Source organism: Marmota monax, unplaced genomic scaffold, assembly GCF_021218885.2.
Source record: "Marmota monax isolate L192 unplaced genomic scaffold, Marmota_monax_Labrador192_F-V1.1 WCK01_AAM20220418_F8-fsc00444, whole genome shotgun sequence".
Taxonomy (NCBI): Eukaryota; Metazoa; Chordata; class Mammalia; order Rodentia; family Sciuridae; genus Marmota; species Marmota monax.
In genome coordinates this window covers 196914-223043 of record NW_026692644.1, presented here as the reverse complement: position 1 = coordinate 223043, position 26130 = coordinate 196914, and the positions used below count along the sequence as shown (strand labels likewise).

Genomic DNA, 26130 nt, shown 5'->3' with positions numbered 1-26130 from the left:
AAAGAATAATGAAATCATGGCATTTTCCAAATAAATGGATGGAAGTGAGGAACATCATGCTGAGTGAAATAAGCCAGACTCAGCAGATCAAGGATCAAATGTTGTCTCACATATGCAGAAACCAGAACAAAATAGGTGTAAAAGGAGAGGAATGGATATCATAGAGCAAAGATCAGAGGAATTTAAGAAGGAGATTCAGAAGGAAGGATGGATGGGGAAAGGGAGGAAATGCAGAATGAATTTAACAAAATCACATTATGTGTGTATAACTATACCACAGGGAACTTGATTTTTCTGTATATGTAGAAAGCACCAATCAAAAACTTTAAAATGAATAAAATAAAAACTGGTAGAGGAATTAAAATAAGGGAGGAAAGAAGAAAAGAAAGGGGAGATGCACTGGGGACTGAAATAGACTAAAATCGAATTCCAGAATGTATGATTTTTGTAAAAATGAACCCAAACATTATTTAAAATTATCATGCACTGATAGAAGAATAACATTTTAAAAACTTAAAGTTTAAAATAAAGTAAACAGATCTTTTAAAGTGTGTGGGGTACAATTCTTTGTCCCAACAGCAGTAACAATAGTCAGAAAAAGAAGCCACATCTGGCCCTAAAGGGGAGGACTCTAAATCACCCTGAGGTCCTGCACTTCTGTGCACACTGGCAATAGTGGCAATGGGGCCCTTGAAATGTGTATGATCCAGGTTGTTGTTTGCTGTGAGTGGGAAATACAACACTTTGACAGTTTAAAATGAAAACAAACTATGCAAGCACAGTATTAATTGCATGTCAAATATATAGACATCATAACATTACACATCAATATAAATATTATTACACTGGTAGTAGTATATTTACAAACAAAATATACCACTTATAATACAATAGAACACAATGTAAAATTTTAATTAATTATTAATAAAATTAACTAATGTTTTCTTCAGTGAAATAAATAAATGAATGATTGTGATAACTGTATATAATTATCTATTAAATTAATATTGCTTTTAAAAATATAACTAGAAATTCTTAAATGACATACGTGGCTCACCTATATTTCTGTATACATCTATAGGTCAGCACTGTTCTAGAGAGTTCCAGTCTGCATGGAGAGAAGCTATACAGAGGAGCAGAGATGACCATGCTCACTTCTTTCTGGAGGAGAACATCCCACACACTCTCCTCATGGCCCCCAGCACCTCCTTGTTCCTCAGGCTGTAGATGATGGGATTGAGCATGGGGGTGAGGATGGTGTAGAAGACTGCAAGGATCTTATCCTCTGCTGGGGAGCGGAGAGTCTTGGGACGGAGATAAGTGTAGACAAAAGGAGCATAGTAAAATGTCACCACAGTTAAATGTGTGGAGCACGTGGTGAAGGCCTTTTTCCTCCCCTCTTTTGAGCGCATGTGGAAGACAGCAAAAAGGACCCGTCCATAGGAGGCCGTGATGCCAAGAAAAGGGAGGAGGAGAAACAGGCTTGTGCTCACAAACACCATGTACTCATAGTCCCAGGTGTCCACACAGGCCAGGGGCAACATGGCAGGGACATCACAGAAGAAATGATTGATGGCCCTGGACCTGCAATAAGGAAGATGAAGGGCATAGACAGTGTGTGCCATGGAGTTGATGGAGCCCAGTGTCCAGGACCCCAGGATCATCTTCCCACACTTCATTTTACTCATGCGAATGGGGTAGTGGAGGGGGTGGCAGATGGCCACAAAGCGGTCATAGGCCATGGAGGCCAGAAGTAAGCCTTCAGAACATGCCATTGTCAGAAAGAAGAAGCTTTGCACACCACAGCCCAGGAAGGAGATGCTCTTCTGGCCAGAGAGGAAGTTGATGGCCATCTTGGGGACAGTGGTGGAGATGTACATCAGGTCCATGAGGGAGAGCTGGCTGAGGAGAAAGTACATGGGGGTGTGGAGCCGGGGGTCCAAGAAGATGAGGGCAGTCATCCCTGAGTTCCCCAAACAGGCGAGAACAAACACAGAGATGATCAGGAGCAAGAGAAGTAGGCCTTTATGATTCGGGGGAAACAACCCCAACAAAATAAAGTCATCTGAAGTTTGGTTCCATTTCTCCATGAAAACCTACTGCTTTAAATTCCTTGAAAGAAAATGAAAAACAAATGCTAAGCAATATGCATAAAATGAAACTAGAAGAAAGAATAAGAAGGAATTGACTTTATTAATAATTTATTTTCCTTCAACACCATATCCTTGTTCAACTGTATTTAAGACCTGAATGGAATGTTCCTGCCCCAGTTCTCTCTGTAACCATCTCAGCACATCCTGGACACATACATGGTCTTGCAATACAAAGTCTATACCAGGCACAGGAAACCCAGTGAGGTAGCTGGAGCCTTCCTGCCTGCTGACTCCTGGCAGGAGCATTCCTAGGACTATGCACCAGGCTCAGCCCCAGAGGAAGCCAGGATCCTGCTTTCCCAGCTCCCCAACTCAGCACTCAGGTTCACCACAGACATGGCCTGTGGGGCGCAGAAGTGCCCTGTGTGCTTGAGTCTGCATCCTCAGTGACCTCGCCTCCTCCACACCTTTAGTGCCTGCTCTCCCCTCCCCACTGGCAGTGCTGCAGCTGAGTAAGCCAGGGTCTTCTCCCAGAGCTGTGCTGCTCACCTCCTAAACAGAAGCTGCTCAGCTGGTCCTAGAAGTGGGTCATCATTTAAAAGCATCTTTCTTAAGTTGTAAAGGTATCCTGAGTCCCTTAAGATCCACCCTAGTTATAATGCATTGTTTGTATATTTTCTCCTAGTAAGTTTTCCATTTTCTAAAGCCCTAAAAAATGAAAATCAAGCACATAGATTTTCATAAAAATTTTCCTTTCTTTGAGTAAGCAAATTAAAATGATAAAAATGACAGATTTAACAATATGCAAGTTTTCATTCTGTCTGACATGGTGGCATGCTAGAACTCATATCATAATGGAAACATACATAGATATGGAAAAATTAAACACACCATCAGACATTCCTTCTGTCTATGTAGAAATCTTTGATAAGACATAACTTGTATGAACTCTTTTTCAGATTACTTAATTGATTATAATCTGCCCACAGCCCAAATTTCATGAATTTAGGCACTAATGTCTTCATTTTCTAAATATAAAAGGAAGATGTGAAGAATAACATTTTCAAATACATTTAGGCTTTGGACCAAACTTTGAGCCTCAGCCTTCTTCCAAATGCTAATCAATTTTAAATATCAAATTTAGCAATTGTTGGGTAATTGTTTTCTCTGTGTACAAAAATATTGTTCAATATAACTTTTGTTTTTATTTTGTTGCTCAAAAAAATCATGCCCAATTCCTGTATTCAGTCTAGGCTAGGCAGATGGACCTTGGAGAGAATGTTTCTTTCTTCCTTTCCTGCAGTTTAACTTCCTAAGGCACAGAGGGGAGGTACTGCTGAGGAGCAGTTCACCTTGGGAGACACCTAAGCACAGGCAGCTTCCTGACTTCAGCTTACATGATTGTCCTTGCCCTCTGCAGACTTGATTGTGTAGGGGAAGTAAAACAAAAACCACATGTCAATCCTACAGAGAATTCATAAAGAAAAAAACATGTAAATTTCTGTTCTTAGATCTTTTTCTTGATTTTTGTTGCCCAGACCCTTCCTGTGAATGGGCATCTGCCCTCAGTCCCTCAGAGCCTCTGTTGTCCTCTCTATGCCAGCTCACTCTGGAAAGTGCTTCTTTTATTTCATTTGTTCTTCCAAATACACACTAACTGTGATTGTGCCATTTCTTCTATTTGCAATATAAATGTTTAACTGCCTCCCTCATCTAGTCTCGGTGTGGCTTTCTGCTTTCTATATTTGTGTCCTTCCATCTGAAAGACATGTATGTGCCACATCCTGTCCCTGATGTTAACTGGAAAGTCATCTTGGATTATGGCCTTTTCAACAGGAAAGAACAGCAAGTACTGGGCTGCGGCCCTCATTCCCAGGTGGCAACTTAAGATCAAGTTTTGCTTCATAGTTAGTGAATATGAGTAAAACTGTGAAAGAGATCTTGTAATAAAAACTGGGACTGGGCTTATGATTTATAGCTGTGTAATTAAAAAGTGCCGAGAGTGAGAAGTGTACGGGCAGCAGCCCAACAGGAGCCCAGAGTCCCTGGCAGCAGGGGAGGTGGGATCACAGGCTTCTCTGCTTCTACCACTGTCAGAAACAAAAACTCAAGGTATAAACACAGAGTTCCCGTCACTCTCATGCATTCATTCTTTAAAAATATGCTCACTGTCTCTGCTTTATGTCAGCGCCACTAGGTATCGACTTGCTAGTGCCTAAAATATATAAGATTCTGCAATTTGTAGCTAAAATTAATGGGTGGTATAGGTAATAAAACAACAAGTTCAAACATATACTATGAGGTTATATATTCATTCATATTAGAAAAAGACAAAGTGAGGAGGGAGGACAGAGGGACAGCTGGGGAGCAGCACTGAGCACCACTCCAAGGAGGTGTTGCTGGAGCCCTCAGGCTCTGGACCACTCTGCACAGACTGAGGAGCAAGACCAGCTCTGGGGGGAGCCTGCCTGGGTCATCAGGGCAGCAGCAGAGACAAGAGGGCTCTGGAAGCTCCAGGCCCCAGGGCAAGGGTGTAGGGAGGGGAGGCTCAGACTGTGCTCTGGACCAGGTAAGAGGCCAGTGGTTGTGGCATGGGGTCAGGTCCCCTTCTGGAGCTCACACAGGAGGCTCTGGTTGAGGAGAGAGCTGAGAGGAGGAGCCCAGGGCAGAGACTGGGCAGTGGGCAATGAGGACAGCTGGGGCTACCCTGGGTTAACAAAGGAAGTCAAGCATGCCAGGGACCCCTGAGGCCTGGGCACATCAGCACAGCTGGGTGCTGCTTAGGGACAGGGTGGGACCCATTGAATCCTCTGTCTCTGTCCCTTGGCTCAGGGGCTATTGCATAGAAGGCTCTCAGCCAATCTGCTGATTAACTGAACCAAGTATGAACCTCAGAAGTAAATTAGTAATGTAGACCAAACTAATAAAACGTGACTAGGTAATGTTTTAATCAGTCTATAGTGCACACACCTGTGAAGCAGGACGTGAGAACCTCGTGTGGCACTTCCTTTATCCCTCTGTTTAGTGTATGTTCCGTTTCAGAGGAAGAAAGGTGCCAGCAGCCCTGGCAGTGCCAAGCGGTGAGCACATTCTGCTTCAAGGTCATGTGTCCCTCGTGTCAGTCACTCTGAGGGAAACGTGTTTGCAGTTAGATTCTTTGCCAGGTAGGTTACAGTTCAGAGTATCATAACAATGGTTTGATTGTACTTAATATGATGACTATTTATTTATAAGTAGAAAACTTCCTTGTTGTTAGGAAATGGATTAAAAATGCTTCCTTCCATGTGGGGACAAGTACATGGAGTACTGCACACATGGCATACGTTAAGGGCGCCTGAGTGGCAGGCCCTCCCCTCATGCTAGGCTGTGAGCAGCAGGCCACTTATCCCATAGGCACAGCCCTGGACGTGAGGCCATGTGTTGCAGTCCCTGCACTTGCTCCACAGCCCACTCCTCGATTGGTGGCTGCAAGGACAGTTAACAGACATTGTACTGTGGCTGCCTGTAATCAATCTGCTTAGCTACTGCCTGAGTATATATACATGGTAACTGCACAATAAAATCAGACCTGCTTCCTGCTTGGTCTCCGGAGGTCTTGATTAGCAACTCCGCAGCCACACTCTCCTCTACCCTGTTCCGTAGACCTCCTCGCTGGACAAGAGAGAGCCCATGCACTTCCAGGTTCCTGTGTATTTGGGATTGGGACTTTTAGGATCTGTGACATTGGAGTTAGACCTGAGGGTCTGTTTCCATGGAACACTCTGCACAGACTTTCCAAGTATTTTATTATTTAATATGAGAACTTATTTCATGCACCAGAATTACATGAAACATCACACTCTTGGGCATGTTAACCCTTGAAATTATTGTTCCTATGGCACAAGTTGGGTCTATAATTAGCATCTCCTTTGATCATCCTGAGTCACATTGCTCAAATATATAGAGTCAGCAAAACCCTCATTTAACAGGGCCTAATAAATGTTAATGTAGCAAGTGTTTATCTTGCAGAAGTAACAGGTAACATACACCTTAAAAAGTATTATGAACAAAATCCCAAGACCAATAAGCAAATTGTTTCTCTGAGCCTCAGCTAACTCAATTCCAACGATCTCATATGACAGCTATAAGATAGAATTAAGTGACCTCTGTGTTTAGTCCTAAATATGTGTTGATCTCCTCTCTTCCTTCCATACTTCAAACCTTGAGAAGATTCAGGCCCTTGAGAAATCTATTGTCTTGACTAGGATTGCAGCACATTGTAGAATTTTAACAGGTTTACATGACTTCATTTTACTCTTAAGTTTGTTCTTAGTTTGTCCAACTTGTTACAGAATGGTGTATATGGTGTATACTTTGTACATCAAAAAGTGTCTCCTTATGATAGGAAAACCACATCTCCAAAATGTCTCTATTAGTTAAATCTAACCCAAATCAACTTAGTTCAAAAGCATCATCTTGACTCACCTTGTCTGAGGTTCTTGAGTTTGTATTTTGAGAGAAATGGTTCTATAATTAAAACACTATCTTCTGACAGTCCACTGGATTCTTTAAACCCCAAGCCACGCTCACACTCTGCCAGGCTAAGCAGCTAGGTCCTGCCACTGAGCAGCAGCCCTGGATCTCAGCAAGCTCTCCTGATGTGAGAAGTCAAAGGCATCAGGAGGGAATTAAGAGAACACCTTCAGTGCTCACAGCTCCCACCTCTAGTGTTCCCTTCTGCTGAACTCACAGAGCTCTCCACCCTATGCAATGCTTCCCTAAGTTAGTGCTTTGCTCACACATCTCCCTTTCCTATTACCTTGCACAAGCCAAAACATCTCACCCTTACTCAGACTCTACACGGGGGACAGGGGACGAGCTTCTGCCCCTGGTGTGCAGGACCTTCCTCCAGCAAGCCTCACATGTGTTCCCTTTCCCTCTAATTGATCCTCCATGTCCAAGCCCCCAGGGACAGGATCCTCGGCCATCATCTGACTCTGCTGACTTGGAAAGAACTTAGCTCACACTTAGAGCAACTCCACCAACCTGCTCAGCTCTGTAGCTCTGGCCTGCTGCCCAGAATTAATCTCAAGAGGGATGAGCTCAGCTATTCCAGAACAGGATGGAGAGCTCTAAGAGGTATTTGTTAATGTTCACCCAAATCCTCTGGTTTTGCAAGTTAGACACATAAGGATCAACGAGACGCAAGCATCTCTTACAAGTGTTCAGCTGGGTAATGGCTACATTAATAGCAGGTGAACTACCTCCTAGTAATGCATGCTCTGTCCAGACCCCTTCAGGCGCCCTTCACTCAACTTGGAAAATAAGAGACTTGGTGGGGAAACAAGATGGTCAGAATTCAACTCTCCTGCACTCCGGGCTTTAGCCTTCTTCACGCTGCACCCACATGCTCAGACTGCTTCTGGGGTTAGTGCAGGAGGTGGCCCTGCTGTTGCTTGAGCCCACCCTCCTGCTCTTGCATGAGACTCCTCTCTCTCTTCATCTCCTCTCTCCATTTTCTCTCAGCCATATCCTCCTCATAGTTATATAAACATAATTTTTTAGAGGAAAAGTTTGGCCATATGGAAACTAATCGAACTTTCTAAACCAATATTAAAATTAAAGGGTGTGACATTTTGTGGAGCAACTTATTCTGTTTGTGGAGATAGAAGTTGCTCATGATTGAGGTGGAATGATGTGGGTGTTATGGATAAGGAGTTTCAGGACTCTGATCAAGGAAGGGAACGAGAGTGAAAGGACTACTCTGGGTGGCGTCCCCTGGAATCTGGGAGCTTAGACTGAAAGGGGAATTCTTCACACTTATTGGGTAGGCAAGGCTGGTGAAGAGGTCTTTCTGAGAACACGTTGCCAGCACAGAGGAACTTGGGGTGACAGACACTTACGAATTTTAGAAGAGTGGGAGGCCAGGAGAAGGAACTCAATGAAGCAGGTACATATTAGTAACCAGATCTTCAATGTGCTCAATGACAAGTGGCCAGCAAGATGAAGAATGGTGACTTTTTGGAAAAGCATGTATAAATGTCCCCTTGGGACAGAGATCATGTCCATCTGCTCTAAGTGCTTCAGCATGAAAAATTTATGAAGGGCTCCAATAATTGGTTCAAATAATCACCCTCTCCAGGAAATGCCAACTTACTCCATGGGCCCTTCAGAAAGTGGCTGTGGTGGTTTGGGGTCAGTGCAGGAGCTCATCAACATGAGCTTGGCGTTGCCAGTGCTAATTTGCTCCTATGGCTGAGACATAATCTTGATTCATCGTTCTGGGGAAATCTTACGGATTTATATAGTGTGGAATGAGCAAATCTCGGCAATAAACACTTTCTACTCCCCAGACATTGATTGCTTCAGTGTCCTGGGAAACTTCGCATTGCTCTAGACATTCTTAAATATACCACCTGTCACTGTAGCCCGCCTTTACTCTCCTGTGCAGAGAAAACCAAAGCTGCTCCTCCTCCTCCTCCTGTGTTTGTGACTTCTCCCACTTCCCACTCTCTCTGCTCCCCACTGTCTTGCTAATATCATCACCACCATTTTACCCATTCTTCTATGAGATCAACACTTTAGTTTCCACCATTGAGTGATAACAGATGGCATTTGTCTTTCAGTGTCTGTCTGTCTCTCTCAATGACTACCAGTACCATTCCTGGTGCTGCATTCTTTTTATGGAACAACATTTTATTTACCCATATCCCACTGAGGCACACCTTGGTTGATTCCATATATCGGCCTTTATAAATATTGCTACAAGAAACATCAAGTTGCAGGCATCCCTTTGATGTAATCCCTTCCTTTTCCTTTGTTCTATACCAGGTAGCAGGATTGCTGGATCCTGTGAGAGTTCTCTTTTTGGTCTTTCTGGGAACCCACAAGCTGTTTTCTATAATGGCTGTAGCAATCTGCATTATCATCAACAGTGTTAAGATTTACTCTTTCTTCACATCCTCATCAGCATTTGTGATTTCAGGCTTTTTGCATTTTCACAAAAGCCTTTCTAACTTGGTTTAAATGATGTCTCTCTGTGGTTTAGGTTTGCCTTTCCTTGATGACTTAGGATATTGAGCATTTTCACAGGCTGACCATTCATGATTCATTGAGAAGTCTGTTCAGGTTTTCCCTCATTTTATCAAGAGTTACATGATTCATATCCTGCCTCTCAGCAGTAGAAACCAAGGCTTAGCCTCCAATACAGACCCATTCACTGAAGCAATGAGCAGCCGCAGTGGAGGCAGGCTCACTGGGACTCTTCCATGCTGTGGAGGACGTCGGCTTGTTCTCCAACAGATGGGCACACGTTTTAGCCTTTGTGTTTGACAGCAGGTGCAACTGCCTTAGTGGGCAGTATCACAGCCCAAGAATCTGCACTGCCATTCTTGGACATACATGCCCTTATCCATGGAATCCTCTCGTGTTTGATCTCTGGCCAGCAGGCAGATTTTGGTGAAGCCAAGAGGGCAGTGGACCCATTCCCATAGAAGCCACTGTTCTTATCACTTTCACCATCAGCCAGGCGTATCTATCTTAATATAAAATTAGAAAGACTTGGCAAAGTTCTTGTACAGTACCGGCTGCGGAAAGCACAAAGTGTTCCTTGAAGCTGCAATGTCTGAGCTAAATCTATGGTAATAGATAGTAATGGTGTGGGTTTTTTCCTTCTTGGTCCCATTACCAGACAATAAACACAGAAGTGTTTCATGAAATTGGCCACTTAATATATTTTTGTTCCTGTCCTGTGGTATTTCATGTTATCGTTTGAAAAAAAGTTTTCTCCCCAAAGCTCCTGTTAATGTAGAAGTGTTCAGATTGGACAGATTTCCATAGCTGTAACCTAGTGGATCCCTCTTAGTTTGAGTGGACCCACTGGGTGGTAACTGTAGGCAGGTGGGGTGTGGTTAGAGAAGATGTGTCACTGTGGGCGTGCCCTGAAGGGTGTGACTTCCCTGAAGACTCCTATAAAGTAGGGGGAATCAGGTAAAGAAGTCTCTGCTGCAATGAGTTGAGCACCTTCCCTCCGCCTCACCCTTCTGCCATGATGCTCTGCCTCACCATGGGCTCAGAATGCTGGTGTCATTTGCTCATCTACGATGAGCTAAAATAATCTTTTCTCCTCAATGTTATTGTTTTCAGGTGTTTTGGTCACAGCAAGAAAAAGCTGAGTAGCATAAATTGGTACTGAGAAATGGGGACATTGCTGTGACTAACCCGACCGTGTGTTTCAGAAGCCTTTGAAGCTGGATTGTGGGAAGACTTTGGAACAGTTTGGAGATTCAGGCTGGAGATAATTTGAATGAGTTCAATGAGACATTCCTGTGGAAGCTCAGAAGTCCAGAAGGCAGACAATAAGACTGTTCATGAGGTTTCAGAGGAGAATGGGTCCGAACTGAAGTTGGATTAGAGAACATTCCCATTATGTTTTGTCCATGTCTTGAGACAGCATGTGAGACTTAACTTAATGAGGGTGGGCTAATTAATCTGGTAGTGAAAATGTCAAGGCAGCATGGTTTTCAGGCAGTGTAATGGATTTTGCTCACAGGTTTGATAAAGTTTTAGTGAGAATCAGAACAGAAGGCAGAGAAGGAGGATTATGAAAACTTGAAGTGTGGCCATAAAATTGCAGGTAAATTGGTGCCAGAGGAGGTGGTGTGGTTGGAGAAATTCCATCTAAGTGCTTTTCACAGAAACAGTGGGAAAGATGGTTGAAGGCATCTCAGGAATTTGCATGATCACCCTATCCCTGGCTCAAAGGTGTAGCTTGAAAAAATGCCTTCCAGAGGAGACCACAGGCACCTGCCTGCAGGGGTCGCCTGAGTTCTGTCACTGTGCTCAGCTCCCCAGGCACATAGAGGGTCCTGCAGCCATGATCTCAGAGATCCCAGCCACTATTTGAGCTGATGGCAGACTTTGGCATCAACTACCTGGGGCTGATTAGACAGAAATATAAAATGCTAGAGTTAATGGGGTCTTGGAGGCTTCCACCAAGATTTTGGTTTTACCAGGCAAAATGTGGCAGGGTAAGAATTTCTTTGGCTTGCCCATGAGAGGGTGGTACATGAAGCTGAGGCAAGGAAGCCAAAACTTATGGGGGGGGGGCACCCCAGATTTTTTTTTAATTTAGCTTTGTTTTAATTAGTTATACATGACAGTAGGATGCATTCATGCACTTTGATAGATCGTACATACATGGATATAATTTCTCATTTTTCTGAGTGTTCATGTTGCAGAATCACATTGGTCCTGCAGTCACATAAATGCATACAGTAATAATGTCTGTTTCATTCTACTATCTTTCCTATCCCCACATCCCCTCCCCTCCTTTCCCCTCCCTTTACTTTCTTCTACCTAATCTAAGGTAACACTATTCTTCTTTAGTGCCCCCTGCCTTATTGTGAATTAGCAATCCCATATCAGAGAAAACATTAGGCCTTAGGTTTGGGAGGATTGGCATATTTCACTTAGCATGATGTTCTCCAATTCCATCCATTTACTGGCAAGTTCCATAATTTTATTCTTCTTTAATGCTGAGTAATATTCCATTGAATATACATACCACACTTTCTTTATCCATTCAACTACTCATAGACACCTAGGTTGGTTCCATAGTCTAGCTATTGTGAATTGAGCTGCTATAACATTGATGTGGCTACATCACTGTAATATGCTGATTTTAAGTCCTTGAGTATAAATCAAGGAGTGGGATAGCTGGGTCAAATGGTGGTTCCATTCTGAGCTTTTTGAGGAATCTCCATGCTGCTTTCCATAGTGGTTGTACCAATTTGCAGTCCTATCACCAATGTATGAGTGCATCTTTCCCCCCACATCCTCACCAACATTTATTTTTGCCTGTATTCTTGATAATTGCCATTTTGATAGGAATGAGATGGAAACTTAGTATAGTTTTAATTAGCATTTCTCTAAATGCTAGAGATGTTGAACACTTTTTAATATATTTGTTGAGTGATTGTATTTCTTATTTTGTGAAGGGTCTGTTCAGTTCCTTAGCACATTTATTGATTGGGTTATTTGGGGGTTTTTGTTTGTTTGTTTGTTTTTTGTTTTTTGGTTGTTTGGAGTTAAGTTTTTTGAGTTCTTTATGTATCTTAGAAATTAATACTTTATTGGAAATGCATGAGGTAAAGATTTTCTTCCAATCTGTAGGTTCTCTGCTCACATTATTGATTGTTTCCTTTGCTGAAAAGAAGCTTTTTAATTTGAATCCATTCCATTTATTGATTCTTGATTTTACTTCTTGCACTTTAGGAGTCTGGTTAAGGAAGTCAGATATTAGGCCAAAGTGATGAAGATTTGGACCACTCTGGGCCACTTTTCTTCTATTAGGTGCACGTTCTCTGTTACAGTGACTAAGTCTTTGATCTACATTGAGTTGATTTTTGTGCAGGGTTAGAGATAGAGGTTTAATTTCATTTGGCTACATATGGACTTTTAGTTATGCCAGCACCATTTGTTGAATAGGCTATATTTTCTCCAGTGAATGTTTGTGGCACTTTGTCTAATATGATATAACCATACTTATGTGGGTTTGTCTCTGTGTCCTCTATTCTATATCATTGGTCTATCAGTCTATTTTGGTACCAATATCATGCCATTTTGGTTGCTGTAGCTTTGTAGTATAGTTTAAGGTCTAGTATTGTGATGCTTCCAGCTTTACTTTTCTTGCTAAGGATTGCTTTAGCTATTCTGGGTCTCTTATTTTTTCAAATAAATTTCATAATTTATTTTCTATTTCTATGAAGAATACTATTGGGATTTGAAGAGGAATTGTATTAAATCTGTATAATACTTTTGGTAGTGTATCCTTTTTGACAATATTAATTTTGCCTATCCAGGAGCATGGGAGATCTTTCCATCTTCTGAGATTTTCTTCAATCTCTTTATTTAGTGTTCTGAAGTTTGCATTGTAGAGGTCTTTTGTTTGTCAGATTGAGTCCCAGGTATTTTATTTTATTTGAGGCTATTGTGAATGAGGTAGTTTCTCTAATTTCTCTTTCAGTGGATTCATTGCTGATGTATAGGAATGCATTTGATGTGTGGGTGTTGATTTTATACCCTGCTAATTTGCTGAATGCATTTATTAATTCTAAGAAGCTTTCTAGTGAAATTTTTGAACCTTATAAATATAGAACTGTGTCATCAGCAAATAGTTGTAGTTTGAGTTTTTCTTTACCTATTTGTATCCCTTTAATTTCTTTCTTCTAATTGCTCTGGCTAGAGTTTCAAGGATGATGTTGAATGGAAGTGGTGAAAGAAGACAGCTTTGTCTTGTTGCAGGTTTTGGTGGGAATTCTTTCAGTTTTTCTCCATTTAGAATGATGCTGGGCTTGGCTTCATCACATATAGCTTTCACAATGTTGACCTATGTTCCTACATCCCTAGTTTTTGTAGTGTTTTGAACATGAAGGGGTGCTGTATTTTGTCAAATGCCTTTTCTGCATCTATTGAGATGATCATACGATTCTTATTTTTAAGTCTATCAATATGATGAATTACGTTTATTGATTTATGTATGTTGAACCAACCCTGCATACCTGGGATGAATTCCACTTGATTGTGGTGCACTATCTTTTAAAATGTTTTTATGTGATTTGTGATAATTTTATTGAGCATTTTTGCATCTATGTTCATCAGGGATATTAGTCTGAAGTTATCTTCTTTTGATGTGTGTTTGTTTGGTATCAGGGTGATATTAGCCTCATAGAATGAGTTTGGATGGGTTTCCTCCTTTTCTATGTCATAGAATACTTTGAGGAGTATTGATGTTAATTCTTCTTTGAAAGTCTTATAGACCTCAGCTGAGAATCTATCTGGTCCTGGGCTTATCTTGGTTGGTAGGCTTTTGGCAACAATATGTATTTCATCACTTGAAATTGATCTGTTTAAATCGTGTATGACCTCCTCACTCAGTTTGGGTAGGTCATATGCCTCTACAAATTTGTAAATGTCTTCGATATTTTCTATTTTATTGGAGTATAAATTTTCAAAGTAGTTTCTAATTATCTTCTGTATTTTAGATGTGTCTGTTGTGATATTTCTAATCTACTTCTTCACATTGTATTTTATTAAATTAAGTTTTCGCTCTCCTTCTCTTTGTTAGCATGGCCAGGGATTTATCTATTTTATTTATTTTTTCAAAGAAGCAACTTTTCAGGGGAGGGGAGATAGTAGAGGATAGGAAAGGTAGCAGAATACAACAGTTACTAATAGGGCATTATGTAAAAATGTGGATGTGTATCCTATGTGATTCTGCAATCTGTATTTGGGGTAAAATTGGGAGTTCATAACCAACTTGAATCTAATGTATGAAATATGATATGTCAAGAGCTTTGTAATGTTTTGAACAACCAATAAAAAATATGAAAAAAAGAAGCAACTTTTCTTTTTGTCAACTTTTATTCAATTGTTTCTTTTGTCTCAATTTCATTGATTTCAGCAATTATTTCCTATCTTCTACTGGTTTTGGTGTTGATTTGCTCTTTTTCTGGGACTTTGAGATATAGTGTTAGATCATTTATTTGTTAACTTTTTATTCTTTTAATGAATGAGCTCAATGCAATACACTTTCCTCTTAGTACTGCCTTCATAGTCTCCCAGAGGTTTTGTTATTTTGTATCAGTATTCTCATTTACCTCTAAGATTTTTTTTAATTTCATCCTTAATTTTTTGTACTATTAATTCATCATTAAATAGTGTATTATTTAGTCTCCATTTGTTACAGTAGCTTCTATTTTTATTTTATCATTGATTTATAATTTCAGTCCATTGTGGTCTGATAGAATGCAGGGTATTATCTCTGTTTTTTATTTCTTTTTATATTTTACTAAGTGTTCATTTGTGGCATAAGATATGCTGTATTTTAGAGAAGGAGCCATGTGCTGCTGAAAATAAAGTATATTCACTTTTTGATGAATGAAATATTCTATATATGTCTGTTAAGTCTAAATTATTGCTTGTATTATTTAGTTCTATAGTTTTCTTATTTAGTTTCTGTTTGGAGATCTGTCCAGTAGTGACAGAGGTGTGTTAAAGTCACCCTGTGTTATTGTACTGTGGTCTATTTGACTCTTGAAATTGAGAAGGGTTTGTTTGATGTACATAGATGTTCCATTGTTTGGGGATAAATATTTATAATTGTTATGTCTTGCTGATATACACTTCCCTTAACAAATATGAAATATTCTTTTTCTGTTTGACTAACTTTGGTTTGAAGTCTACTTTATCTGGGATGAGAATGGAAACCCCTGCTTGTATACACAATTCATATGATGATAAGTTTTTCCCACCCTTTCACCTTCAGCCTGTGGATGTCTTTGCCTAAGAGGTGAGTCTCTTGAAGACAGCATATTGTTGGGTCTTGCTTTAATCCAATCTGCCACTCTATGTTTTTTGCTTGATGAGTTTAGGCTGTTAATATTCAAGGTTATTATTGAGATATGATTTGTATTCCTTGTCATTTTGATTTATTTCTGGTTTTTAATTTGACTTAATTTCTCCTTAAGATGAATATTCCTTTAGTATAGATCCTCCATTTGCTGGTTTTTATTTTCCCCCTTCATGCTCATGGAATATTTTGTTCAGGATGTTATGTAGTGTAGGCTTTCTAGTTGTGAATGCTTTTAATTTTTGTTCATCTTGGAAGATTTTAATTTCATCTTCAAATCTGAAACTTTATTTTGCTGGATATAAAGTTCTTGATTGACATTTGTTTTCTTTCAGAGCTTGAAATATATTATTCCAGGACCCCCTAGTTTTGAGGATCTGGGTTGAGAAATCAGTTGAGATCCAAATTGTTTTCCCCCCTATAGGTAATTTAATTTTTTTTCTCTAGTGGCCTTTAAGATTTTATCTTTATTCTGTGTGTAAGTCATTCTCATTATAGTGTGTCTCTGTGTGGGTATGCTGTAATTTTGTACATTTGGGGTCCTATAAGCCTCTTGTGTTTGATTTGCCATTCCATTCTTTAGGTTTGGGAAATTTTCTGCTACTATATCATTGAAAAGAGTGTGCATTCCTTTTGGTTTGTATCTGTGCTCCTTCTTCTATTCTGATAGCTCTTAAATTTGGTCTTTCCATGTTATCCCATAATTCCTGGATGTCCAGTTCATGGTTTCTTACCATCTTCTCTGCATGTTTAACTCTGCTTTCAAGATTATATATTTTGTCTTCATTGCCTTGAGTTCTGTCTTCCAAGTGGTCTAGTCTGTTGGTGATGCTTTCTATTGAATTTATAATTTGACTTACTGATTCCTTCATTTGAGGATTTCTGCTTGTTTTTTTTTTTTTTCACAATCTCTAACTCTTTATTGAAGTGGTCTTTCACTTCTTGTATTTTTCCTTGATTTCACTCCTTATACTATACTTCAAATATCAATTTAACTATAAACACTCTGAAATCATTTCAGACATTTCTTCTACGGTGTTATCCTTGGCTTCTTTTGTTAGAGCATGTTGGTTTGTTTGGGGTATTTTATTCCCTTGTTTTTCATGTTGTTTGGGTGTTTTCCCATCTAGCAGTATGGATCTAAAGCAGTATAAATTCTACTCTGTAAACCTATAGTGTCCCTGAAGGTTTCCTTGCCTCACCTTTAATGATGAGATCAGTATCAGCAGCACCCAGTGTAAACATATATAACCTTAAACCTAATAGCTCCGACTAAGGTGTCTACTGCTTTCCCACATTAAACCAAAATGATGAGTTCAATAACTATCTATGGTATAAACAGAAAATTTGCTAAAACAGCTTACAACTTCAAATGGTGGATGAGAGAACTGAGGTAGCATAGTGCGCAATGTTCACGAGGGAGGAGGAGAAAAGCTAGAGGTAAAAATTCACAGGAAGAGTGGAAGAGGAGCTGACAGAGATTGGCTATTCATTGGAGAAAAGTTGGAAAGAAAATCGAAGAAAACAGACAAGTGAGAGGAAGAATACAAACAAAGAGAAAATATTAAAAACATAGGAATACAACAAAAATGCAAAACACCATTCATATACCATTGTCCTCCACACATTGATGCATAAAAAACACCCTGTTCCAAATATGGCAGCAATATTAGCAAATAAAAAATAATAATAAAATAAATCTCGATGGAAAGTCAAACTGTCTCCCTCTTCATTCAACAGTTTCTCAGCCCTGTCTCTGACACCTCTTAGGATCTCCAAACCAGATCAGCCCTCACAAACCCCAGTCTCTGTCCCACCGACCTGGGCTTCCGACACCTCAGGCTCAGCCACAGTGCAGTCCTTCCTGCAGCCCCTGGGTGGAACTATGCTCACCTGTCTCTTTGTAATATTACCCCTTGCCTTGTTCACACTCTTGGAAACGAGCAGCCCCAAGAAGCAGCAGCAAGACAAGGGGACAAGGGCCACCAGCACTCCCAGCAGGAAGAACCCAGACATCTCCAAACCCTCAGGCACCCCCACACTGGACCTGCAGGTCCCAACAGCAGTCCCCAGGCAGAGGCTCTTGTGGGTGGTCAACATGCTGGCACCCAGGCCCCAGGCTCTGGCTGGTGTCCCAAAGTGGGTGCAGCTACGTGCAACCCAACCTGTAGTCTCCCCCGCAGCAGTGCTCTAGGTTGTGGTGGCAGCAGTAGTGGCAGTGGTTGGTAGGCAGCAGGCAGCAGGTCAGCAGGCGCAGTATTGAAACAGCGACAACAGCGGCTACAACTGCAGCTATGGGGGGCAGCAGCAGTGTCGGGGTCAGTTGTATCGGGGGCAGCGGTGTCTTTGGTGGCAGCAGCAGTTGGCTGCAGATGCAAGGGCAGCAGCACCCAGAAATAAGACCTCCAGTTGACCTCAGAGTGGCAGCAGCAGTGTCAGATGCCTTAGCGGCATAGGCAGCAGCCAGTTGGAGAAGCTCTCCAGGCATGGCACCAGCATCTGTGGCAGTGTCCCCCAGATTATTATTTTATTTTTAAGAAATGTCAATAATGTGTACTGTGTGCTAAGAAAAGCTGCTGGCTACAGAGAGAGCCAAGCAGAAAGAGAAGCCGTGTGGGCTGAAACCCACAGGGGCAGGAACGTCCAGGGTCTCTGCACAGCATTTCTCACCACCACGTGTCCTAGGTTCTGTAAGTGCAGTCCTTGGACCTGTTTGCGGCTGGGTTTTGGTGTTGTTTAGTCCCATCCCATCTCTGTATGTCCCCATTCCTCCCTTTTGGAATGAGACTGTTCATTCTGTGCCACTGCATATTGAATATGTATGTCCCTTCCTTCACTGCAGCTCTGCAGTGTCGCCTGTGCCTTGTGATGCTGTTGTTCAGGGCCCCTCTTGCTATCCCTGGCTTCACCCCTGACAGTAGGGGGTCCTGAGGGCCTCTAACTTGCATCCAGAGAGGCAGAAAGTGCGGAGCCCAGACCTGATCACAGTGGCTGGTTTCAGAAGTGAGACATTGCTGAGGACCACGCGCCAGCTCCAGGTGGTCAGCGTCGGGCTGAGTTGGGCTGCAGAATGGCCACTGGTGCCAGGCGTGAGCGCGCTGCTGGAGGAGGCGCCACCCACTTGGCGGCAGGAGGACAAGCCTTCCCACTGCTGTTTGAGTTCCTCTTAGGGTAAGGTTAGCAGTATGCTGCCTGGCTTGGACAGAAATTATTTGCTTTTGTACTTAATGCAAATATGCGTGTCTGTTTGGTAGAAGTGTACATATGTAATGCAGACGAATATAGAGTGATTGTTTTTCTGCTTGACACAAATACACATACACCTTTTCCAAATACACATACAACTTCAGAGGGCAGGGGCTCTAATTAATAGTAAATGGTACATCAAATACAGGTGCTTTTACGCAACAGACTAAATAATATTTGACTGAGGTGTTAATGCTCTGGCATAACATTGATGGAAAAAGCTATACTAATTTTGCATTATTTTCTGATCATGTGTCAGATCAATTTTCACAATATTGAGTCCAGAATCAATAAAAACTTTGTATTAGATTTTTTTTTCATTTAAACAATCAGAATGAGAACAATGAACATCAATGGCGAAGCTCATACATTCCTTTAGGGAATTTATAAGCATTTTACTTAGTTGTTCTATTAATGCTCTAACATAAGCAACTTCAGTGTGTCTGCACATTTTACAGAAGAGGAACTTGAAGTCCATATATAATGGTTATTCAGGATTATAAAAATGGATAAGAAATAGAAATAGGACTAAATGCAAAGCAAAAGAAAACAAAACAAAGAAACTATCAGGCAAAATTTGGATTAGTTCGTAGGCTGTCAAAGCATCAAAATCTAGTTTAGGATGGTGCCAAAATTCACATTTAAACAGCAGAATAAAGCATAGCTTGTTTAAGTGCAATTATCAGGCCCATATAGTGACTCTGGTTCTTCCTCAGTTTTGAGAATCACAAATTTAAAGTTATTTAAGCACCAGAATTCTTCTACTCAGGTACATCCATCATGTTGGGTAAATAAAAGAAATCATTAATGTTGCTCACATTTCTGCAAAAAAGTACAAGCTACTTGATCAAAAGCTGTTTGCTAGATTAAATAAAATGCATATAAAATACTGAGCATTGTTCTAGCATTTAGAGATGCCTAGTGAATAAGATACACCTGTATAGGCACCTACACCTGCAGAAGCTTAGTCTCTTTACTTCAGACAGGTAAGTCATACTTGTTGAGGTCGATGATCATCCCTGAGCAAATTCTAGCTTTGACCCTCACAGTTCATGGTATTTGCTGCTCTTTACAGGGTAAAGTACTACTTCCACCTTCCCATCCACGGGGCTTCAGGCTGCAGCCAATCCAGGGAGCTCATTAGGGCCTCACATCCCTTCACCCCTTCCCAGACAGAGGTGCTGTGCTCCAGAGAAGGTGTTCCTAGGTGGAGACTTCCAGTGGTCACATGGGACTCCTAATGAATGTGGCACAAGGCCAGAAGTCCAGGTGAGAGCCCGCAAGGCTGATGAAGGCAGACGTTTGTTATCAACTGTCAGAGGAGACACCAGGATATATATGGGACCCATCAAGTATGATCCTCTGCTATGAAGGTGAGTCTACTTTGGTTGAGATTTATATTTCTAGTATTTTAGAAAGTCATTCTGAATGTTTCATATAGGTATGTGTCTGGTGATAGTTTACATGTAAATTTGGAATTGCAAAGTCATCTTTTTAGAGCTGCATCACAATTGATGCAGAATAAGTCTCCTAACTGTCCACATGATGTTTTGAAAATGTAAGATGCAGTTTGTGTTCATCCAGAGCCATCAAGTCCAAAACTCTTCTTGAAAGAGCCATCAATTTGGTTAAATGAGTAAGTTCCTGTTAGTGATTTTTTTTCACAGAATCATGTGGTTGCTTCTAGACGAAGAATTTTATTTATTTTTATTTTTTGTGGAGATTGTTGAATGTAATGCCAATATCTAGAACAATGATCTGTGTTCCCGTGTGTAAATAGCGAGAAGGAGACTCATCAGTTTACCTACCAGCATGAGAAAGAATGTGGTCTTGAGGTAAATAAACACAAAATCCCTCATATCACTTATAAATAAAGACCTTAAAATGGATAATTTTAAAATGAAGGCAAGGTATACTGTTAATTTTAAAATAATAGAAAGGAGTCTTTTTTGCGGGGGGTGGGTAATAGAGATTGAGTGGGAGCTCAAGCTTCCCACTGAGCTTCATGCCCTGTCTTCTGCATTTTTTATTTTGATTTTGAGACAGGGTCTTGCTAAGTTATTCAGGGCCTTGCTGAGTTGCTAAGGCTGGTCTCAAACTTATGATCCTCCTGATTTAGCCTCCAGAATCTCTGTGATTACAGGTGTGTGCCACCACAGGCAACTCCCTTTCTTTCTGTAAAGGATGCATACCAGATAATTAGGAGTATTTATCCCTTATTCCTGGAGGTGAAAATTTTCCCCACTTTAAGCTATCTACATACAGCTTTAAATTAATTTAGTCCACAAATTGACTTAAAGAAGAAGTACTCATAAGCATCCGTCAACATTCTCATAATTTTCAGAGTTACCCTTGCCTTTTAATTAGGGAACACAGACTTCAGTTATCAAGTAAATGCAGCCATTTATACATAATGCCAAAAAATATTTTATTTAAAAAATGATTTTAATAAAGCCTAGTGAAGATTACCAAGCTGCAAGAATTTTATTTATTTTTTATTCAGAATTGAATAGTAATTAAAAGAAGATTAATACATTCAAATTCATTTTCTATTAAGTTATCTGGATGATATATCATTCTAGAAAGCTTAATTTATTGGATACAATACATCATAATTTTTCACAGTGTAGGAGGAGAATGAAGATTTATTTACTTGTTACAATTTCTCCTAGATGTGGATTGGTGTGTCTATATTAAGCATGTTTCTCTTTTCCTCTTTTTTTCCCCTCACATATAAATACATTTATCTCTACTTTTTCTCTACTTCTAAGACTGTTTATTCTAAAAAGTATAACACTTTAGAATAATAAGTTTATTATTTCAAATCTTAGAATTTTGGCTTCAGGTTGCAACAGCATTTGGTCAAATGTCAAACTGACATTTTTTGCATATGACTTTCAAGCTTCAAGCTTCTGAACATGTAGGAAAAATGGTAACATGATCTAGACTAAAAGCTAAAACTAAAACATGTGTTTGAATGTACAAAATGACTTGGGGGACTAATTCTAAATCATCTTATTCATTAAACATTTAATTCATTGAGTGATAATGTTTAGATTTATGATTTAAAACATAAGAAATAGAATTTAAGTAACTTGCCCTCATAAATATAAAATCATAGTTAAAACTGTTTTTTAAACTACAATTTCAGGTTCCTATTTAGCACATATTAAAATTCATATATACCTGCCCAGAGAGAAAATATGATTCCTAAAATCATATCACATCCCCCGGCAGCACCCTGCGGATCCTGGAAAGCTGACTAGGCAGAGGTCCCAGAGTGCAGGACTGTGGTTCCCAAGCCCAGGGGTCCTCCAGCTCTATGTCCTGCAGCCACAGGACCACTGGGCTGTGGCTTGAAGTTGCAGGGAAGGCTGTGCAGCCCAGGAGCCAACAGACAGTCGCTCAGTAGGTGGCAGGCACAACAAGGGGCCACCACACTGAGCTGCAAGCCAACCCTCTTGCAGAGACCTGGTCCACAAAGTCTTTTCCTGTGTGGCCCAATTTTCGCATACAGTATTCATTTCCCTGACATTCAGTGCTTGTCAAGCCTTCTAGAGATGCAGGTTCTACCGTGTGTTATGTCCACTCATCTGAATGCTTCTATGGTGGATGTGGCACTGCCCTTTTGTGGGTCCCTGACACAAACCACCTGTGTGTGAGGTCGCAGTCCTGCCTGCCTCCTTACCATCACAGCATCAGAGTGCTGACATCATCAGACCCCCCAGATCAAAGAGCACCATCACCCTTTCTGTGTGTGCAGTAACTGAGGACCAGGCAATTCCTACAGAATGGGCTCAGTCATTTTCATGAATTTAAAGCTTCAGATGAAATCAGTTTGAGCTATGCTCACCAGAGATAGGTCTCGGATCCTGGTTGGGTAAAAAGCAGTGCATTTGTGCATTTTCTTCTAATAAAGAATGGATTGGCTCCTTAGAGCTATTTGTTCTTTTTGGTCTTTATGAGTTTATAAGCTTTGTTTTTAGTAGAGAGTTAAAAAAATTGTAAAAAGTCAACACATATTTCTTTTGCTCAATGTGTAACAACTTTCTACTGCAAAACCTTCCAAAGGAAGCTGTTCTCATTTTTGTGGACTTAGTAAGTCTGACTGTATCTATAAAGAAAGTGAATTTATCTATTCAATTTTAAAATCAGGTACTGTAATGCCTTTATTTTTATTTTTATTTTATTTTATTACTTTTTTTCCTCATATTTTTGTGGTACTTCGGGGTCCTTTGTGAATCCATACAGATTTTAGGGTAGTTTTTCTAGGAGCCCATCCTTGGTATTTGGAAGGGGACTACATTGAACCTAAGGGCCACTTTGGGTAGTGTGGACATTTTGACTATATTATTTCTTTAGTCTAAAATCATGGGGGATCTTTCTCTTTTTGTCTGTTTGTTCGTTTCTTCCTCAGTTTCTTTTACAGGTGTTTCATGGTTTCACTGTAGATGTCTTTCCCTTACTTGGCTGAGCTCATTTCCAGCTGTTTCTTTTCTCACAGCTGTTCTGAACAGGCCTGCTTCCATTACCTTCCCATCACATCCACTCTCCATGGACGGGAAAGGTACGGATCTTTGTGTACTGACCCTGGATCCTGCTTGTTTACTGAAATCTTTTATCAGTTCTAATAAGTAGATTTGCAAATATGAATTTAGGTATTTAAACCATGTGGGATTTTTCTTTTTGAGTCTATTTGATTCTTTGTGACTAATAGTGATCCTCATCCCTATTACCTGCCCTCCTCAGGAGCACTGATCAAAGTCAGAGCTGCCCAGGTGGCTGTCTCTCCAGGTCTGTGGCAGTGTCTGATGCAGCAGCATGCTGTGCAGGGCAGATCACAAGCCCAAACGTACCTCGGGAAGAATATTTTATCTCATAGAAGGGGTGGTATGCAAACACTGGAGGCTCTAGAGCAGGAGGAAATAAATGAGAATATCTGGGCCAAATATGAGGGAAGTAAAAGGTCACTTAACATGAGGAAGGAAGCAACTATCAATTACTTGAGATACTACTAGTGTTCAAAAGAAGAATTTCCTTTATAAAATGTATATTCCTGTCTGTGGCCCCTTGGAATGCTCAGTAAAATAAATATAACTTCATGTTTATTTTTAAGAGGAGCCTAATTTGAAATCAGGTAGGTTTCCTAAAGTTGAATACAAACCATTTACAACACCAATAAATCTAAATGGAGGATGTCTAACTATTTCTTTCCTCAACTGACTCATTTTGGTTTCTGTATACACAGAAAAAAATAAAAACTACTTGTCCAAGAAATATAGAAATAGTAATACTAACTCTTGACCACTACATAATACTCAACAACTTTGGATATTTTGATCCATTTTGACATTACTATCCTGGGTGAAGCACACATAAACCTCAGTGGAGAGTGGGATATACGCTATGAAGAAGTGGAGTGACCAGCCAAGGGAAGCCAGCCCAGTGGGAGGCAGGGCTTTGCACCAGGACCCTGGATTTCATGCCTGTCCAGGTGCAGGGCTCTGCAGTCACACTGAGACTGGATGATAACCCTTCCTCCTCTGTTTTTCCACAGCTTACAATGGTTGAGACTATGGAGAAGAGCAACACCACCTCTGACTTCATCCTCCTAGGACTCTTCAAGCACACAGGACTCCACCTCTTTCTCTTCACTGTGGTGCTCACAATAGCCATCAGCTCTCTGGTGGGCAATGCCCTCATGATTCTCCTGATTCAACAGGACCTCCGGCTCCACACGCCCATGTACTTCCTCCTGAGCCAACTGTCCCTCATGGACATAATGCTGGTCTCCACCACTGTGCCCAAAATGGCTGCTGACTACTTGACTGGAATCAAGTCCATCTCCACTGCTGGCTGTGGCTTGCAGATCTTCTTTCTTCCAACTCTGGGTGGTGGGGAGTGCTTCCTCTTAGCAGCCATGTCCTATGACCGCTATGTGGCTGTATGCCACCCTCTGCGCTACCCCATGCTCATGAGCTGGCCACTGTGTCTGAGGATGACCGTGGGGTCCTGGTTCCTGGGAGCAGCTGACGGGCTGATACAGGCAGTTGTCGCCCTGAGCTTCCCGTTTTGCAACAGGCGAGAGATAGACCATTTCTTCTGTGAGGCCCCCACGCTGGTGCGCTTGGCTTGTGCTGACACGTCTGTCTTTGAGAATGTCATGTACATCTGCTGTGTGTTGATGCTCCTGGTGCCCTTCTGCCTCATCCTGACCTCCTACAGTCTCATCCTGGCTGCTGTCCTCCGCATGCGCTCCACAGAAGCCCGCAAGAAGGCCTTTGCCACCTGCTCCTCACACGTGGCTGTGGTGGGGCTCTTTTATGGGGCTGCCATTTTTATCTACATGAGACCCAAATCCTACAGGTCAGCTCACCACGATAAGGTGGTGTCAGCCTTTTATAGCATCTTCACCCCTATGCTGAACCCCGTCATCTACAGCTTGAGGAACAGCGAGGTCAAGGGAAGCTTAAAAATGTGGCTGGGAAAATGTGCAAATATTAAACACCACCAAACTTGGTCCTGTTCAAGATGAGTCTGAGTTCCTGAATTTATTGACATTTTAAATATATTGTGATATTCAGTACATTACTAATGAATAAAAAGAAAGTTAAGTCTATATGTCAGCATCTTTAGTAGTTAATAATTGAGTCGCTTGCATTGAGATATATAATTTTTGAGAATGTGTTATTTGCTGTGCTCCATGTGAAGCAATGTCTGTATCTGCAACAGACTCAAATTGTAAGTGCTGTTGACACCACCGCTTGCTTTCTAGATGAAGAAATGAAGAAAAGGAAAAGTAAATATTGTTCCTAATGTCACACAGAATGTAAGTTTTAGTATATGCCTTCAGAGTTTGTTTCCTAACCTAGTATATTTTATTTCTGCCCATTAATTTATTTTTGATGCTCTTTACTATATGTATGCTCTGTGAATTTGCACAAAGTACTTATAGGGGCTCCAAAAAAAGACAAATAAGAACATTACTATTTAGATATAAGTTAAAATATTGGCAATTAATATCTGTAAGATGGAGAAGAAAGGTCACCACTGCTATGTCCACACAACAAGAATTCTGTACCCCCTGTGGCCAAAGTTCATCTAAGGGAGCCTCAGGAGTCATGCAGGAGATATTGAAAGCCTAGTGGAGCCCAAGACAGAAGGGTTGTTTTGAGGGTCAGGCCCACAGTCAAGCAGCAGGCCCACTGATTGTGCTCCTAGATTCCCTGGGGTTTAGGAGGAGCTATGGCTATTAGTGTCTGAGCAGAAACGCTCTTCTTCCCTCTGACATCAGTAATACCAGTGGACATTCCTTTCGGCTTTGATCCTGGATGATACTTGATTCCCATACTGGTAATCTTGCTTCGTACTTGTCTCATCTTCCTCGTGCAGTTAGCAAGC

General features: G+C 41.0%; 2 protein-coding genes across 3 annotated transcripts; one reads left to right on the top strand and one right to left on the bottom strand.

The window, feature by feature from the left end:
* Nucleotides 1-1151: 1151 nt before the first annotated feature.
* LOC124093770 (olfactory receptor 2L13-like) lies at nucleotides 1152-2090 on the bottom strand. Its single transcript, XM_046446333.1, has one exon. The coding sequence runs from the start codon at nucleotides 2088-2090 to the stop codon at nucleotides 1152-1154; it is 939 nt and encodes a 312-aa protein (XP_046302289.1).
* Nucleotides 2091-19834: 17744 nt separating this feature from the next.
* LOC124093769 (olfactory receptor 2T33-like) lies at nucleotides 19835-25348 on the top strand. Of its 2 annotated transcripts, XM_046446332.2 has the most exons (3): nucleotides 19835-20102; nucleotides 23159-23296; nucleotides 24287-25348. In XM_046446332.2, exon 3 carries the CDS (start codon nucleotides 24293-24295, stop codon nucleotides 25262-25264), a length of 972 nt encoding a protein of 323 aa, XP_046302288.1. In that variant the 5' UTR covers nucleotides 19835-20102; nucleotides 23159-23296; nucleotides 24287-24292; the 3' UTR covers nucleotides 25265-25348. The 2 variants fall into 2 exon arrangements, with proteins under 2 accessions (XP_046302288.1, XP_046302287.1); XM_046446331.2 differs by lacking the exon at nucleotides 23159-23296.
* Nucleotides 25349-26130: the final 782 nt, after the last annotated feature.

What these genes read in the sequence shown, in the direction of transcription:
- LOC124093770 (XM_046446333.1), bottom strand. Translation starts at nt 2,090, where the DNA reads ATGGAGAAATGGAACCAAACTTCAGATGACTTTATTTTGTTGGGGTTG.